Consider the following 16,900-nt stretch of genomic DNA (forward strand, 5'->3'; position numbering starts at 1 on the left):
TCCGCCCAGTCCAGTCGTGTCCTCTTTCTTGTCTCGTTTTCCGGCTGTTTTTCAGTCATAAATTCGTACCGACATCTAAAGCACAGACAGACCATTGTGCAGGTTCAAGTTTGGGTATCCCCTGCGAATATGCTCGCGCTGTGCAAAAAAGCTTCAGCAGCATACGCTAGAAGTATTTTGCATGGCGCAGCAAAAACAAACACAACCGAAAGTAGCACGCAAGAGTCAAATAAAATAAAAAGATGATTGAATGTGATATTCGTTATCCCAGCCATCTGCTGCTCAGTTCAAATGCCGTCCTTCGCCTCCGTGCGATAACCGTAAGCGTTAATTTTCTCGAAGAACTTCCCTTCCCTCTTAAGCTCCTCCTCTATCGTGTCAAAGTCGTAGCTTTCGTTGGTGCCGCCGTGCTCCTCCGGAATGACGTCATCCGGCACAAGACTGTGTAACTCCTCCAAGTCGTAGCCGAAGAAGCGAACCTGCAAGCCAAAATGAAAAAAAAAAGGACCCCTTTATAATGGTGCTTTTCCCCTCAATTATTAAACCAACGACTTCTCGGGAAACACTTAATGCAGCTTCTTCGGAAGGCAGTATGAGTGTTATCTATTCTGCATTTGGTGCGCTCACAACCAAAAAAATACTTAGAACAGAGTAAGTGGTGACAGCCTCTTTCGTTTTGCCCAAGCTTCATCCAACTATATTTCCTTGATGTCTCTTTCATCGGGTAATCTATTTCATGGGGGAAGTTAAGTTCAATTAGACGCACCATACCATTGTTTATCCGTGAATACTGGGCCGTTGTGACATTCCCGGAAATTGTGCAGCTGGCGCAGCAGCGCTACAGGCAGAGCAAGATAATATGGTGACCACACGCCCTTTAACTCTACTTTAAATAGTTGCATTTTTAAAAGAAACATGTCCTCGTAACAGCAAAGCTTTGTTACGCGGGAATTCTAGAGCTTATATCTATTACATCGATCTGCCCCATTGATTTCCTGTACCGATTGAGCTCAGCAGACGTCTAGAAACACTTATTTTGTGACTGGGTATCACTTCCAAGAGAGCTTATTATCGCATGAGGATTTAGAACAGATGATAATTTCGAACATCTGCTAGAGTGCGGCGAACACTATGGGCCAAGAAGCTGACCTGGATGTCAAATCCTTTGGTATGGTTTGATCGGAGACCAATGAGCATAAGTCAACTGTGCCGATAACCAACAACAATTCTTCAAAAACGGGCACTTGTTGCCTTAAAATGTTTCTGGAGACCAATCACACATCGACAAAAGAAGTAGTTTATTTATTGGAAAATGTAGAGAGGTCAGCCAGAAAATGGAGCATCTGGCCTGCTACTCTAGGTAAGGGAAGGGGAAGAGGGGAAGAAAGAGGGTCACAATGGGAGATGATAATGGGAGAAACGAGGTGAAAGGACACATTGCAGAAATGTTATCACAAGCATGAGTCCAGGCCCGTGTCGCCTGAGAAACATGAAAGAGCACGCATTGCCTCTATCATCTGCCAACTCTGTGGCCATGCGCCTAGCAAGAGGTCCTCCGACAGTGGTCTATTGTATAAATGCCTCAAGATAGTTGCCAGTGTCAGTCCTTCGCGCACATACTCAGGGCACACCACCAGCACATGGTCTATAGCCTCTACGACGCCACACACTGAATAGTCCGGGGAGTCTGCCTGTCCAATGATGCGCAAGTATCTACGCGTGAAAGCGACGCCTAATCGCAATCTGTGTATCAGGTACTAGCATAGAAAGTGTATGTAACGTTTTTGACTATAAGGAATGGCACTGTACGTTGTAATGTCTGTTTTGAAGCAGTCATAACGCCAATTTTTCTCTGTTCCAACATTTTGTGTTTTGCGTATCTGTAGGATTTATGACCTCTTGAAATTTTTTTCTATATTTATTGTGGCATTGTGTTTAGGATGTTCGTTATCTTTAGGCCATGTTATGTGTTTAATTAGCCATTGCTACATTGTCAGAACATAAAAGCAGAAAGAAAGCAGCAAATGTATTGTGGGACCCTTACCCTTTTCACCAGCTTGGCCTTCATGAAGGGCTTTGCAATAGTGAATAAAATGTCAAATAAAGCAGGGTTGTTGATGATGTAGACTCCTTTGATCCGCAAGGGTAGGCAGTCCTGGAATTGTGTAATCATATATACGTATATATAAAGAAGTGGCGGTTTGTACGAAAAATTAACCTTACTTCGTTACTTTTTGTTGAGCGATTTGAAGGTTGCTTTTACGAACATGGTGGCCACTTCTTTACCTGGATACCTAGCAGAGCCACTGAACTGTCCCTTCTATTATACATATATATACCGGGTGTTCTATTTTAATGGAAACAGATTTTACAAGAAATCGGATTTCACCGACATGATTGCTTTGTTCAGTCTGCGTTATTTCATCACGGCAGACAATGATGGTTCAGTAGCCATCGCAGTTAGTTCAATTCAAGCAAATATTTGTCAAATAACTGTTTAACTACTGACCCTAATGCCAGCATTGTAGTAGTAGTAGTAGTAGTGTTGTAGAAGGACGGCGAAGTAGGCAAATGTAAGAACGCCATCTGTTGTTAAGACATTTGTGGACCAAAATTTGCCCTCTATAAATCCGATATGGAAACAGGGCGCCACTACCTGATTCCTGATTTAAGGACAATACGTAAGGTGCAACATTTATTAAGTAAATATAAGGGGGACCTTCACAGTGAGGGTGTCACAATTAGTCTAAAGGAACTTCAGTGCAGTAGAGGAGCTACAACATAATTTTGCCGAGACAGTTGCGACTACAGCCCAAACATTCAATGAATAATCTTTTAGCGCAAACGGAAAATCATTCTTAACCACGCATGGCTTAAATTGCAGCACCTATTTCAGGAATACCAATCAGATTTTATTGCTCTTGTGCAGTAATGAATCAAGACTGCCGTGTTGCATTTGCTCACTGAACAAACTTCGATGAGGCAAAGTTTGTTATCGTGAAAATCGTAATGTGCCACTTGAATGAAAACTGGCATCATTAAAAGAACCGAAACAGGGGCCAGTTGGTATACATTTACCTTTAAAGCAAAGCTCCAATCGACAAGGGAAGTAGTCAAGTAGGCAATTGTCAACACTACTCGCCACTATCAAATATCTAATGGAGAAAACGAAACTGTGCTTATCCAGTCTGCTCATTGACTACGTCCCTTCTCTGTTGGCGCTTTGCTCTTGCGATTATTATAGAAATAAAAACATTAGCACGAATGAGCCGTCCTTGAGATAATACTTCTACCAGTTTGAAGGGCACAAAATGCAGCCCTACGTCTGTACGTATAATGAAGAGATGTACTAAGGAGCCAGGGTAAATTGCAGCCGATAGTTCTTTTGGCGGAAATGTAATTTCCTCGTGCATGTACGAAAAAAAAAACATGAGGTTGTGCACAGTGATATAAGAAGCATTGCTAGAGTTAAGAATTTGCCTCAACATTGTCCAATTTTAACGGCTTTGTTTACCTGTCACCGCGATTTTTCTGACATTGCTGGATAAAGTCGTGCTTACCAGTGGCAGCTTTACTACTCTTTCCTGAAGTCACTGACTAAGCAGCGAGCACGAGCTGCTGTCCATCCGGCAGCGAATACTAAGTGGCAAGCTACTCAGACCTAAAACGCACCATCTGTAAGTGTCTTCGCAGCCTACTGAATGGAACACGCGCTCAGGCAAATTTTGAACTGAACTTGTAGGACTGGTTCGGCCAAACTTTCTGATCAGCTGACCATGAGAATACCAGCGATTATTATTATTATTATTATTATTATTATTATTATTATTATTAGTAGTAGTAGTAGTAGTAGTAGTAGTAGTAGTAGTAGTAGTAGTAGTAGTAGTAGTAGTAGTAGTAGTAGAGTAGTAGTATATAGTAGTAGTAGTAGTAGTAGTAGTATTTTATATACAACAGGGGCAAGCATTTTTGCTGTATTCGCCGGAATATGGAGCCAGGATAGATCAACGGGTACTATATGCGGAGAAGAATTAAAAGGTGGTGGTGCCTGAAAAGGGCAATCATAATGATGATAATGTGCAGCTGAACAGTCATGCTATATGACTCAATGAGAGATTAAATAAAACGAGATAAAGAGCTAGCACACTAAATATATTCGAGTAAATTGAAATGAAGTTAACACTGATGAGGAAGTAAATAATGAAATTAGCACAGTATCCCAGTAATGCACGTAGAAAGTTAAATACAGGCCAACAAACAATCGTGTGGCTAGCACGGTTCATTCGCTAAGCGCTTTTTCCGTGTTTTATGCATAGACATTTAATAGAGTACCATTACGTACGGCTGCCCAATTCTGTAATAATATCTCGCCACCGCCTACCACCAAGTGAGCCAGCACCTTGGGGTGGAACGCCGCCGCTAAATGAGCGAGAATACGCGCATGGTCTTAAAGTGCGAGCGAGTCAGAGCGTCGTATGCTATTCATTTACAGCAGCACGTCGACCCCGCAGCAAGGCGCTCACGTGCCTCGTCGGTGATCGCGCGACATAATGAAAGAATTGGTAGGACGTGCGTGGTAAGAAAAATACCGTCGCGAAAGAAAAAAAGGGGGAAACGAGAAACCGCTTGCTTTTTCCACTGACCTGCACAAGGGTCATGAATTTTTTGATAACGGAAGGCGTGTAGTGAGCTACGTGGAATACGCTAAGGCCCTTGATGTCCAGAACGGCTACGAGGCCCCTGATCTGAAATTCTTCTTGAAGCAAGATGTGTTCGACGTGCACTAGGGAAATCCTGAAGAAGTCGTCCAGCGAGCATATGTCGGTGTTCCAGCCACCTGGCAAAAAAAGCAAAAAAAAAGCAAAAAAAGAAGAAAGAATAATAAGTAAAATGTGGCTTTAGAGAGAAATGATGATTATGAAAACATTTTACTGCGATAGCAATTATATGGACACTTCAAGCGGATTTCTGCCGTCGTCGTCGCCGTCGTCATCGTCGTCGCCGTGAGGTTCCGTATAAAATCCAAGGGCGATAAGATCGTCGCGCGCGCCCTATGTGCGAGTGAAAGCGCGCGGGGGACGCGCGCTATTACGGAGAGCGAACGCACGGCGGCGAGCAAACGCCAATTACGTCGCGCGGAAGGCCGTGGCGGTATAAGCCCAAACCGCATTCACGCGATTTCGTGCGCGACGGCGACGAGCGACGGCTTCGAGCGACGAAACGGGCCGTCGCGCGAAAAGATCGCTCGGTCTTTTCGCTCAATCGCTCGGTTCTAGAAATCTAGAATTCGTCGCTCGTCGCCCGGAAGTGCTATGAGCGACTAGCCAATAAGCGCGAAGCCGGAACTGAATAAACATCAGTCAAGTACTACCAATTGTCGCACGGAACGAGCAAACGACTAGATTTTGATACGTGCAAGGATAATAACGTAGTGCAAGACCTTTAGAAATATCTATGCTGCTCTTTACACTAAAGCAAGCGTCACGCCAGTTTCGGCGAGTATTTGCTGCCCTCATACTGGCAACACCGGGGAGACGTCGCTCAAAGTCGTCGCTCGTCTCATCGCTCGCATGCGGTACGACTTGTAGGCGACGAGCGGACGCTACAGCCATCTCTATCGCGTCGCTTGTCGCTGTCGCGCACAAGATCGCGTGAATGCGGTTTATACTATAGGAGAGTGGGAGGCGGCGACGCTGTGCTGCGGCACCAAATGCGTATCTAGCAACAGGGCGCAAGAACAACTGGCCACTCAATCTCCCACGCGAAAGGAGGAGAGTGGCAAGGCACCGCTGGAGGAAGGGGGGGGGGGGGGGGGCAGCTTCTGCTCTGCCAACAACTGCTTTGTGCCGGTGTCGTCGCGCGCACCGTATCTTGAAAGCGATCTCCACACGGCTCTGACCTTTGTATGCGCTGTGCCATTCGCCGCTCAGTTTCCGTTGAAGCGATAGACCTCACGAACCTTCGCTCGCGGCGGCGGCTGCGCTTGCTGCCAGCGTTTTGGCAGTGGTTGTCTGCGGTCATTGAGTGTGATCTATTTATGTTTGCTTGTGTGCGCTGACACCACGCTTGTTAATTCAGTTAGTAAGCGAATGTGTCCAAGTTTATGCAGCCGATAAAACTACTATCCCTACTCCGAATAGCTCTCTACTAATTTGCTATCGCAATTGCTGCTTCGCCTTTCGGGCGAAACTGCGACATTTTTTTAGATGCGAAGCAGCTTATGGCGGGGGCTTTGTCCGTCCCTCCGGCGGCGTCCCACACCCCCACAGCGCATGCGCGTCCCCTCTCCCTCTCTCTCCTTTCCTACGTTCCTCCCCTTTCCTCTAGGAATCCGGAGCGGCGAGCACGACAGGTGGTGCGACAGCTGCATACTCCGCTGGGGGCGCCACGGTAGTTCCGCGGTATGAAAATGACGGAGCGCGCGCGCCTCATTCTCTATCCTGTGCAGCGCCGCGATGAGCGCTCAGGCCGCTGCCGCGAAACCATCTCCCGCTCAAGCTAACCATCTCCCCGCTGCTTCGCATCCACATATGGTTCCCTTTAGCGGGAGATGGAGAGAGAGAGAGAGAGAGAAATAAACTTTTATTTTCCGAAATGGTAATCCGAGTCAGGACCCGGTTCACCCTAGGTGGGAGGATTCCTTATTCCAGGAACCCTTTGGCTTGGGCTGCCTCCTTGGCCCGGGCGACAAGACTGCGTTGATCGTCCAGGTCGTCAGAGGAAAGCTTCGCCTCCCACGTTTCAGGGGTTGTATAGAAGTGCGCTGAGTTGGGGTGCTTCTCTTGTCTTGTGTCGTCTTGTTGAGCGTGTGGGCTGGGGTCTGGGGATGTGTCACGCAGTGGGCAATCCTGGACCATGTGTTGCAGGGTGTCTGGGACGTCACAGTGGGTGCATGTGTATGAGTACTGCGTGGGATATAGTCTGTGCATGATTATTCCGTGTACATAGGTGTTTGTCTGTAGGCGGCGGAGGATGACTTCTTCTTTGCTCAGTTTCTTGTGTGGTGATGGATACGTATGGATACGTGGATATGTGGTGATGGATACGGATGGATGGAGATGGAGTAATTTTTTTATTGACAGCAGAACGAAATGATGCAAACATTTTTTATAAATTAGCAGAACGAAATTTCACTTTGCTTAAATTGCTTACAAATGAATAGTGCATTCTATGGAAGGAGCCTCCCAACGCTGCAGGCCTGATAATGGCCTTTCGTACTAGCCACCTTTAAATGGAACCTAGGCAGATGGCGCGTTCACCTGTGGGCCAGAGGATATGAGGTGAAACACAGATCATCGCCTCGGAGATCTTTCAACGTGCTGCGGGCAGCCACGGCCACTGCTTAATCGCAGAATTCATGGCGAGGTCCATCTCAATCTGATTCATGCGTCATGTCCGGTGAGCGGTACTGGCTGAGAGAGAGAGAGAGAGGGGGGGAACTAGGAAAGGTAGAGAAGTTAACCAGACGGACGTCGGGTTTGCTACCCCGTTCAGGGCAGAAGGGAATGAGAGATTAAAAGAAGAAATGAGAAGGCGAAGAGAGGTAAAGGTTTCTTCAATTTCGGCATCGAAAATGGTGTATTTCTGCGAGGTTCTCGTGGGCAGCCGCTTGTATTTCAACAGTAAAATCTTGTACACAGACCGCTCTATAGAACATACCACTTACAGCGCCTGCTTTTATCTTAAGTCTTCTCAGACTATTACATAATAAAAGTGCAAAACAATATCAGAGCACGAACCTCAAAGTGATTTTATTTCACTGGCGCGGGTCTTTTTAGGCTGGCCTATCTCCGGGATCGGCCCATGAAAGAGGTTCGAGACGTGGAGGCTACGGCAAAGTTGTGTTCAGTTGCCAAGAAATACTTTGTCCTTGATTATCATCATCAGCATATTTTATGTCCACTGCAGGACGAAGGCCTCTCCCTGCGATCTCCAATTACCCCTGTCTTGCGCTAGCGTATTCCAACTTGCGCCTGCAGATTTCCTAACTTCATCATCCCATCTGGTTTTCTGCCGACCTCGACTGCGCTTCCCTTCTCTTGGTATCTATTCTGTAACCCTAATGGTCCACCGGTTATCCATCCTACGCATTACATGGCCTGCGCATCTCCATTTCTTCCGCTTAATGTCAAATAGAATATCGGCTATCCCCGTTTGTTCTCTGATCCACACCGCTCTCTTCCTGTCTCTTAACGTTAGGCGTAACATTTTTCGTTCCATCGCTCTTTGTGTGGTCCTTAACTTGTTCTCGAGCTTCTTTGTTAACCTCCAAGTTTCTGCCCCATATGTTAGCACCGGTAGAATGCAATGATTGTACACTTTTCTTTTCAACGACAGTGGTAAGCTCCCAGTTAGGATTTGGCAATGCCTGCCGTATGCACTCCAACCCAATTTTATTCTTCTGTAAATTTCCTTCTCGTGATCAGGGTCTCCTGTGAGTAATTGACCTAGATAAACGTACTCCTTTACAGACTCTAGAGGCTGACTGGCGATCCTGAATTCTTGTTCCCTTGCCAGGCTATTGAACATTATCTTTGTCTTCTGCATATTAATCTTCAACCCCACTCTTACACTTTCTCGGTTAAGGTCCTCAATCATTTGCTGTAATTCGTCTCCATTGTTGCTGAATAGGACAATGTCATCAGCAAATCGGAGGTTGCTGAGATATTCACCGTTGATCCTCACTCCTAAGCTTTCCCAGTCTAAGAGCTTGAATACTTCTTCTAGGCATGCAGTGAATAGCATTGGAGAGATTGTGTCTCCTTGCCTGACCCCTTTCTTGATAGGTAACTTTCTACTTTTCTTGTGGAGAACCAAGGTAGCTGTGGAATCCTTGTAGATGTTTGTAAGATATTCATGTATGCCTCTTGTACTCCTTGATTGGTAAATAAGGATAAATGAAATTGTTCGATGGCAGGACCCGAACAGAGGACCCCGGCACAACAGCTCGATCCTCTAATCATTCGGCCACGGGCATATACCTCTGTAAATGGAATAGAACATCCTTAAGAATTTCCGGCGTGCAAGCCAGCGCGATGAGATGCTTACCGCGTTTTATGAACACTCCCCGCGATTTTTCGCCGTCGTCCATTATTGCACATAAAAATACTGATTCCTTTAAGTTCAATGTTTTTTGAAGACCTTTACTCACATTAACTGTACGATTTCCCTTTGGGTCAGAACTTGAGCGCCAGGTGGCGAAAGATCTCTATAGGCGTGTTTGTGTTCCAATAGCAGATATTCGTGCACAGAAGAAGCTGTATTCTAAGAACTCAGGTTAGACAACTTTCCTTGTTGGAACGAATTGTAAAGCAGCCTACACAGACTATGTGGACCATGCAGACCCCGGCGACTTGTATCATCGTTTTCCCACACGTAGTAGCCAAGGTACGGTGGCTAGAATAGTACCTGCCGGTGCATGCATGGTTTCGGCAGCGTAGCAACGCTTCCCTCACATCGCGCAAACATGTGCCCGTGTGTTGTCAGGACGGCGGCCGGCAAGCTCCAGCGAAACGCGTTATACGCAATGAAGCAAACAGAGCCCACATGCGCGCAAAGATCCCTGCGTTAGTTCAGATGTAGAAGCAATGTGCTGCTGCTTGCGCGCCGCACGCTGCAGCTCAATGCCGGAGGCGCCCAGACGTGGCGCAGCGGGAACAGAAATCCAAGGATAAGCGACAACGTCGACCAAGTCCTGCAGTTGAAAAGCGCGAAGAGGTCGCAAGCATCGTGCCCACCGTGAGCACACCGCAGTACCGGAGCGCGAGGTCAACCCAAGGGGACAACGCCGTCAAGACACTATAGCTCTAACCGATGCTGCTCGCGGTCATCGTCTTTTCTCTGTTCATGTGTCTACACGTGCTAAACCACGTGTGTTTACTCAATACATTTACGTTTACTGAACTCCATACTGCCACTACAGCTACGAGCCATATACCTCGGGTAATATTCTGACCTGTTGCTATCGCATTCACTGCTCCGCCCTTAGGGTGAAACTGTGATGTTTTTCTTTGTTATTTTATTGCGATAGCAATTATATGGACACTTCCACCGGATTTCTGCCGTCGGCGTCGCCGTCGCCGTCGTCGTCGCCGTGAGGTTCCGTATAGATAAAATCTTCGCCGCGCGCCGTATGCCCGAGCGGAAGCGTGCGGGGACGCACGCTGTCACGGAGAGCGAACGCACTCAATCTTCCACGCGCAAGCAAGGAAGCGGGAAGCGAGCGCCGGAGGAAGCGGGGGGGGGGGGGGGGGGCGCACTTCTACTCTGCCAACAACCGCGCTCGTCGCTCGCTCGCACCGTCTCTTATCTCGACACGGCTCTGACCTTGATGCGCTCTGCATTCGCCGCTCAGTTTCTGTTGAAGCGATAGACCGCACATACCTTCGCCCGCTGCGGCGTATATGCGCTTGCTCCAGCGTTTTGACAGTCGTTGTCTGCAGTCATTCAGTGTGATCTATTCATGTTTGTTTGTGCGCGCTCACACCACAGTTAGTAATAGTCGGGCCACATTTTCCAACGCACGCTACACATGCAATGCTGCCCGGATCGGCAGTGCAGCGCTACAGGTGTGTCCCTTCGCACGCGCTGCCCACGGGAAGCGCTTCTCATCAACACCACCGTTTCACACGCGCCTTCTCGTGGTCATCGAGTCTCTCTTCATGTCGGTCTACTTACGCCGCAGCACACCTGCTTACTTAATCAGCTCATGTTTACTACAATTCATATTGCTACCAAAGCCGCTCACCTTACTTCGTATGACATTGCTGTGTTGCTATCGCATTCATTGCTTCGCCCTTAGGTTCAAACTGTGACATTTTTATTTAATTGGTGGTTCAAGCCCTTTACATTCTAGACCAAAATTCTGCAAACGTCGCCACGCCCTAAATAATGTGTTATAATGCTGTTTTTTACGGACCATAGTTTCGGTTTCTGTATCCAGGAGATGGATGCGTCACGAGGCCACGAAAGACTGGCTCGATTCGCTGCTGTGATTTATGTGGCTACGATAAGCGAGTACTTCCAGAAGAATATATAGAGCGCCGTATATTGATTACTATGTTTATGGGAGCCACGTCATCATACCTAGCCTCAGAGTTAGGTGAGGTCAACAAATTCCGCTCGGTGCCATGATGTCGCGATGATGTCGATGACTTTAGTACGAAATGAAAATATCTTATGTTTCCCAACCTTCGTATTTCATACGCGTCTACCTTGTATACGTGCAAGAAGCGTGTAGTAGTGCTTTGCCACCTTAAAAAATATACGTCAGTACTCCTTTAAAAGCCGAGCCAGAAAGAGGAAAATCCTTGACTCCGGTAGATATAAATACTTATGTCTGAAAGCGCAAATAATACACACGGCGAAAACCAAGCGCCTGTCGATTTTCGCAGTTTCCTTTCCATGTACTTTAAAGGGCAACTCCGACGATTTTTCGATGTCCACTGATATCTACCTTCTAAATATTAAATGTGACATCGTCCTCCTTATAATAAGAAGCAGAAAAAAATGTCACAGTTTCGCCCTAAGGGCGAAGCAATGAATCCGATAGCAACACAGCAATGTCATACGAAGTAAGGTGAGCGGCTTTGGTAGCAATATGAATTGTAGTAAACATGAGCTGATTAAGTAAGCAGGTGTGCTGCGGCGTAAGTAGACCGACATGAAGAGAGACTCGATGACCACGAAAGGCGCGTGTGAAACGGTGGTGTTGATGAGAAGCGCTTCCCGTGGGCAGCGCGTGCGAAGGGACACACCTGTAGCTCTGCACTGCCGATCCGGGCAGCATTGCATGTGTAGCGTGCGTTGGAAAATGTGGCCCGACTATTACTAACTAAATGAACAAGCGTGGTGTGAGCGCGCACAAACAAACATGAATAGATCACACTGAATGACTGCAGACAACGACTGCCAAAACGCTGGCAGCAAGCGCGTACGCCGCAGCGGCGAAGGTACGTGCGGTCTATCGCTTCAACGGAAACTGAGCGGCGAATGCACGGCGCATAAAGGTGAGAGCCGTGGGGAGATAAGAGACGGTGCGGGGCGAGCGACGAGCGCGGTTGTTGGCAGAGTAGAAGTGAGCCCCCCCCCCCCCCCCCCCCCCCCCGCTCCCTCCGGCGCTGGCTTCCCGCTTCCTTGCTTGCGCGGGGGAGATTGAGTGCGTTCGCTCTCCGTGATAGCGCGCGTCCCCGCACGCTTCCGCTCGGGCATACGGCGCGCGGCGAAGATTTTATCTATAGGGAACCTCACGGCGACGGCGACGGCGACAGCAGAAATCCGGTTGAAGTGTCCATATAATTGCTATCGCAATAAAATAAAACGCTTAACCTTGCACTCGACCACGCAACGCTTGAAACAGCGAAGCTGGGCGATCGTAGCCCAGCATTTTCCGGGAGTGCGCGCGAATTTTTCATCTTATTACTCATGATGATGATAATTTCTTTTCGCGCGTCTCTGACTTACTGATACGCGTTTCAGCAGACCCGCGCTCCTTAAATGCGTCTCTGTCTCTCTCATTTTTTTTATTTCTCTCCCGAGCATAGCGCGCAAAACCTCTTCACCTCGCAGAGCACGAGCGTGCGAACGCGCCAGCTGTGGACGAAGACGACCACGCTCGAACGCAATCATATGGTTCGCATAAATGCATGTTCTGCAGAATAGACCTTCCCCTCAATCCACACGGCATTCGTTTTCTACCGCCTGAACGCGATTTTGAACAGATGGACGTTATCTTCTTACTCGGGCTGCACGCAGTCTGGCGTTCTCTGTTGGCATATAGACACTGTGATGTTAAAGGCCGATCTGTGCATGATTATTTTGTTGAAATGGTTGTGAAAGTACGTGATGTGTACAAAACGACTGACTGTCATGAAGATGTGATATCAATGTGGGATGCTTTAGCACATATAAAACGAGTGTGATCTGACAAACTCCTGTTCAGGCTTGTAGCCAAGCTGGAAATAAAGAAAAAAAAAGGCTGTATAGCCTAGTGGTTACGACGCTCGCCTTGGGACCGTGAGTACGCGGGTTCGAATCCCACCTCGGCAAGAAAGCCTATTCTCTTACTTATTGTTACAAACCACAAACCAGAAATTACGGCTGGCTTAAACATAATCGCTGTTAAAGGAACCATCTATATCATAGAGGAAGGCGTAGTTCTAAGTGTGTTTTTTAAGGCGAAAGCCTTATAATTAGCCTTATGAAGCGAAAAATCTGGCGAGCGTACAGCATAAACATCCGATGGCAAGAAAACCCACATGACCAAGTGATGACGTCACGTCCCCGGCGCTGGAACTGCTGCGGCTCGCACTGCGAAATCCCACGGTAAACAGCCACACCCAAAAACCGACCTGGCCCACTCCCAAAAATGGATTAGGGTGCAATAAAGTGGTTTACGGTGAAATAAGATGGTATAATTAGGGCAAGGTGGATTAAGAGTTTTAATTTAGGGTGGTAACTCAGAGAAGGCATTGCTTTCGAGCTTAAATCACGTAACGATACTTACGGGACTGTCATTTGTTTTTTTAAAAGCTGTACCATTTCTTTAATTGCCTATGGCAAGTAGCTCAATTCTAACCTTGATATAAATTACTCGATGAGGCAGCCATCGCTTCTACGAGAAATTAAAATTCTTAATATAATAATTAACATGAATACGATAATTAACGTTATTAAGTAAATAATTTACGGTACACATTTCAATCTACGAATTGCAGCTAGTGAGAGTGCGCGGCAGATAGATAGATAGATAGATAGATAGATAGATAGATAGATAGATAGATAGATAGATAGAATAGATAGATAGATAGATAGATAGATAGATAGATAGATAGATAGATAGATAGATAGATAGATAGATAGATAGATAGATAGATAGATAGATAGATAGATAGATAGATAGATAGATAGATAGATAGATAGATAGATAGATAGATAGATAGATACGCAAATCTCTTAAACCAAATAAGACACACTTGAGATTCGTTGAACTCACCGGTCCTGAACTTGATCACAGCTCTTCCCTTGGGATCCGTCTTGCGGGACAGCGTCACCAGCCGATGCTTACGGCAGGCGTCGTTGAAGGGCACGTTGCGTGGCGTCAATTCTGCGAACATCTCTGGATTGTCCCTTCGAACCTTAAAATACTTTTTGACGTTCTTGAAGGCGCTCTGCGGGTCATACTTTCTAGCCCGTAGGAACTTGACGAGGAAGTCTTCGTCCGTAGGACAGTCGAGTAAAGGTTCACCTGGTTGTTGTAGAAATTTCAGAAAATGAGAGGCCAGAAGAGTCGCCTGAAAAGAATGTCTGTTCATTTTCTGTAAAACCTGCTTATTTTTAAACGAATACTGCAAAACAGCCACGTACGGCTAGCCGCGACGAATGTGCACAAGCGGTAAGAAAGATGCCAATGTTCTTATTTCAAGAGCGAAATTACATTTGCCAATAAATGCAGGAACTTCATTTCGAAGCCACGAATCGCCAATCAATCAAGTTTATCAATAAGTTATGATTGACAGAATGCACGAATTCTTTCGGTTGAAACTGAAATCTTTATCTTGTTCTGGACGTCTTTTGGTGGTGCTCTATCCACACAAGTCAACAGAATGCGTATTCTGACCAAGAAAGCAACCGACAAGCCTAAAGATAAAAAAGTGGGCGTTCTAACAAATGTATTCGAAGAGTTCAACCTACCCAGAATTAGCTCCCGAAGTTGATTCAGGGCCTTCTCTTTTACTGCAGGCGTTTCTCCTAGCTCTTGCTGTGCAATATCTCTCAAACCTCCAGTCAAGCCATCCCGAAAGTTTCCGTTGCTGTCGTTGGACATCTTAGAATTTTCTGTGCATCCGAAAATAAATACGCCCTGTTTATACGTTAAGAGCCGTCCAAGTCAAGCATATTGTTAACACGTGGTTCACAAGCACAATCTCAGCATATGTGCATACCTGAACTTGCGCCGTCACTAGGGCCGAACCTCATGTTGCTGCAGTAAAAATGTGGTTTTTCTGAATGCCGATTTCACAGAGAAAAGTCTTGAAGCCGTGATATTCTGCAGCGTCCACGTGGCTCTATGCGACCCCACTATGATATTTAGGCCGTGCACATGCAGCTTCAAATGAAAGTGAGGGTCTTTGTGATTGTTTGCGGCAAAAGCTTATTCAAGCTTGATGCAGACACAAGTGCCAACACTATTTTTTTCTGTCTTATTTTGTGATTAAATGTGGGTCATATTAGCCGCAGCTGGCTGCGTCAGCATTTTCGCTGCGCAGGTGCCTATTATGTTTTACTGGTACAGTACACTTTAAAGAACTAGCTCACCGCTGCGTACAAACCTCTTTGCCATTTGTTTTCATAATTTCCTATAAATGTCGGCGGGCGCTAGTGGATGAAATTGTTCCCAGTTCTTTGGTTCAATAGTGAGAATCTATGTTAACCAAGTGTGCAATTAGGTAAATTACTAACGTCAGAGACTGAAAGAATTCGAGATGTTCTGAAAAGGTGGAGGCAGCAGCGTTGTTCCGAAACTCTGCGATGTGGTTGTACACGCGCACGGAATGCCACCTGGAGCCCTATAATGATGCGGGTGGACGATCACTCGCCAATATGTTAATATATTTAAATACAAGGTTAGTGTGTATAATCTTGCCTTGCGCGACGCTGCGGTAAAACTATGCCTTGGCGCTGGTATTGTCGGCAAGTCTGCACAAATGAACTGGATTGCTGCATGAAGTGCTGTGTAACCTTTGTGGGGACATCTCGAAGTCCTCTCTCCTGTAGATTTGCAGACCACAGTCTTAGTTCAATGAATTTTCGCCGGAGTCTGTGTTCACGAGAAAGGTCGATAAATGTGGCCGACGTGGTGGCATAGCGGCTATAGTATTGCGCTGCTAAGCCCGGTAGAGCAGGATCACATCCCGGCCGCGGCGGCCGCATTGAGATGGAGGCAAAATCCAAAAACGCCTGTTTTCTATGTATTGCGTGCACGTTAAACATAACCATGTGGTCAAAATTAATCCGAAATACCCCACTATGGCGTGCCTCGTAATCATATCGTCGTTTTGGCGCGTCAAACCCCACAATTGTATTTTAAATTTTTCAAAGGACCTCACAGCGACAAATTATAGGGCTGTGACAGGTGTGGTCCATGAGGCTGGCTGCGCGCGTTCGTGCATGGAAAGCTGTCTTGTAATTTCATGACTGCACAGTGTGTAAAATGCGACATTGTCGGTTTCTGCGGTGTGTTAGGGTGGCATGACGTTTGTTAATCGTTTGACAGTTTGTTGAAGTTTGTAGGAATTAAACACATACGTATGAGATCCTTACGTTCCGGACACCCTGTAAAAGAAGTGTTGAAATGGCGTTCCTTGTTTTGCGCAGATGTTCCTATAAACAGCACTAGTGCGGAATGAAACAGTTGATTCTGCAGGCATATATTTGAATTACGCGGCACGAAACGGTTTAAAAGGGCTGCGTACGTGTTCAGGCTGCTTCAGTACGCCGGGATTCCGATAGCTGAAAAATATGCTCCAATAGTCTACTTTTCTAATATAGTTTAGAACAGCGGTCTACCTAACTTATTATCATCCTCTTCTGATTCAAAAGAATTCTTGGGTATTTCTACAAAATTTTCTTTAACTCAATTAGTAACCCAAACCGCAAGAATAACCTCAAGTTCCGCGAGCATTCTGGACTTGACCTTAACCGATCTTCCTGATTATGCGTCAGTCATCTATTACTTACCCAGTGTTAGCGACCATTTATTACGAAATATTTGCCTTAATGCTCTGTTTCTGAAACTTCCGAAAAGTAAAAAAATAATTAGGCACTATAAGAGAGCTACCTTTCAAGCAATAAATAACGAGCTGAGTGCATTTCTTTACATAATCTTGAAGGATGTTGATAA

General features: G+C 46.3%; 1 protein-coding gene across 1 annotated transcript; it reads right to left on the reverse strand.

Annotated features, from left to right (window-relative positions):
- Positions 1 to 226: 226 nt before the first annotated feature.
- On the reverse strand, positions 227 to 14,944 carry LOC119448156 (alpha-tocopherol transfer protein-like). The gene is made up of 5 exons (XM_037711614.2): positions 14,692 to 14,944; positions 13,994 to 14,245; positions 4,644 to 4,837; positions 2,045 to 2,155; positions 227 to 479 (listed from the first exon to the last, which is right to left on the reverse strand). Exons 1-5 carry the CDS (start codon positions 14,822 to 14,824, stop codon positions 288 to 290), a joined length of 882 nt encoding a protein of 293 aa, XP_037567542.1. The 5' UTR covers positions 14,825 to 14,944; the 3' UTR covers positions 227 to 287.
- Positions 14,945 to 16,900: the final 1,956 nt, after the last annotated feature.

Source organism: Dermacentor silvarum, chromosome 4, assembly GCF_013339745.2.
Source record: "Dermacentor silvarum isolate Dsil-2018 chromosome 4, BIME_Dsil_1.4, whole genome shotgun sequence".
Classification (NCBI taxonomy): Eukaryota; Metazoa; Arthropoda; class Arachnida; order Ixodida; family Ixodidae; genus Dermacentor; species Dermacentor silvarum.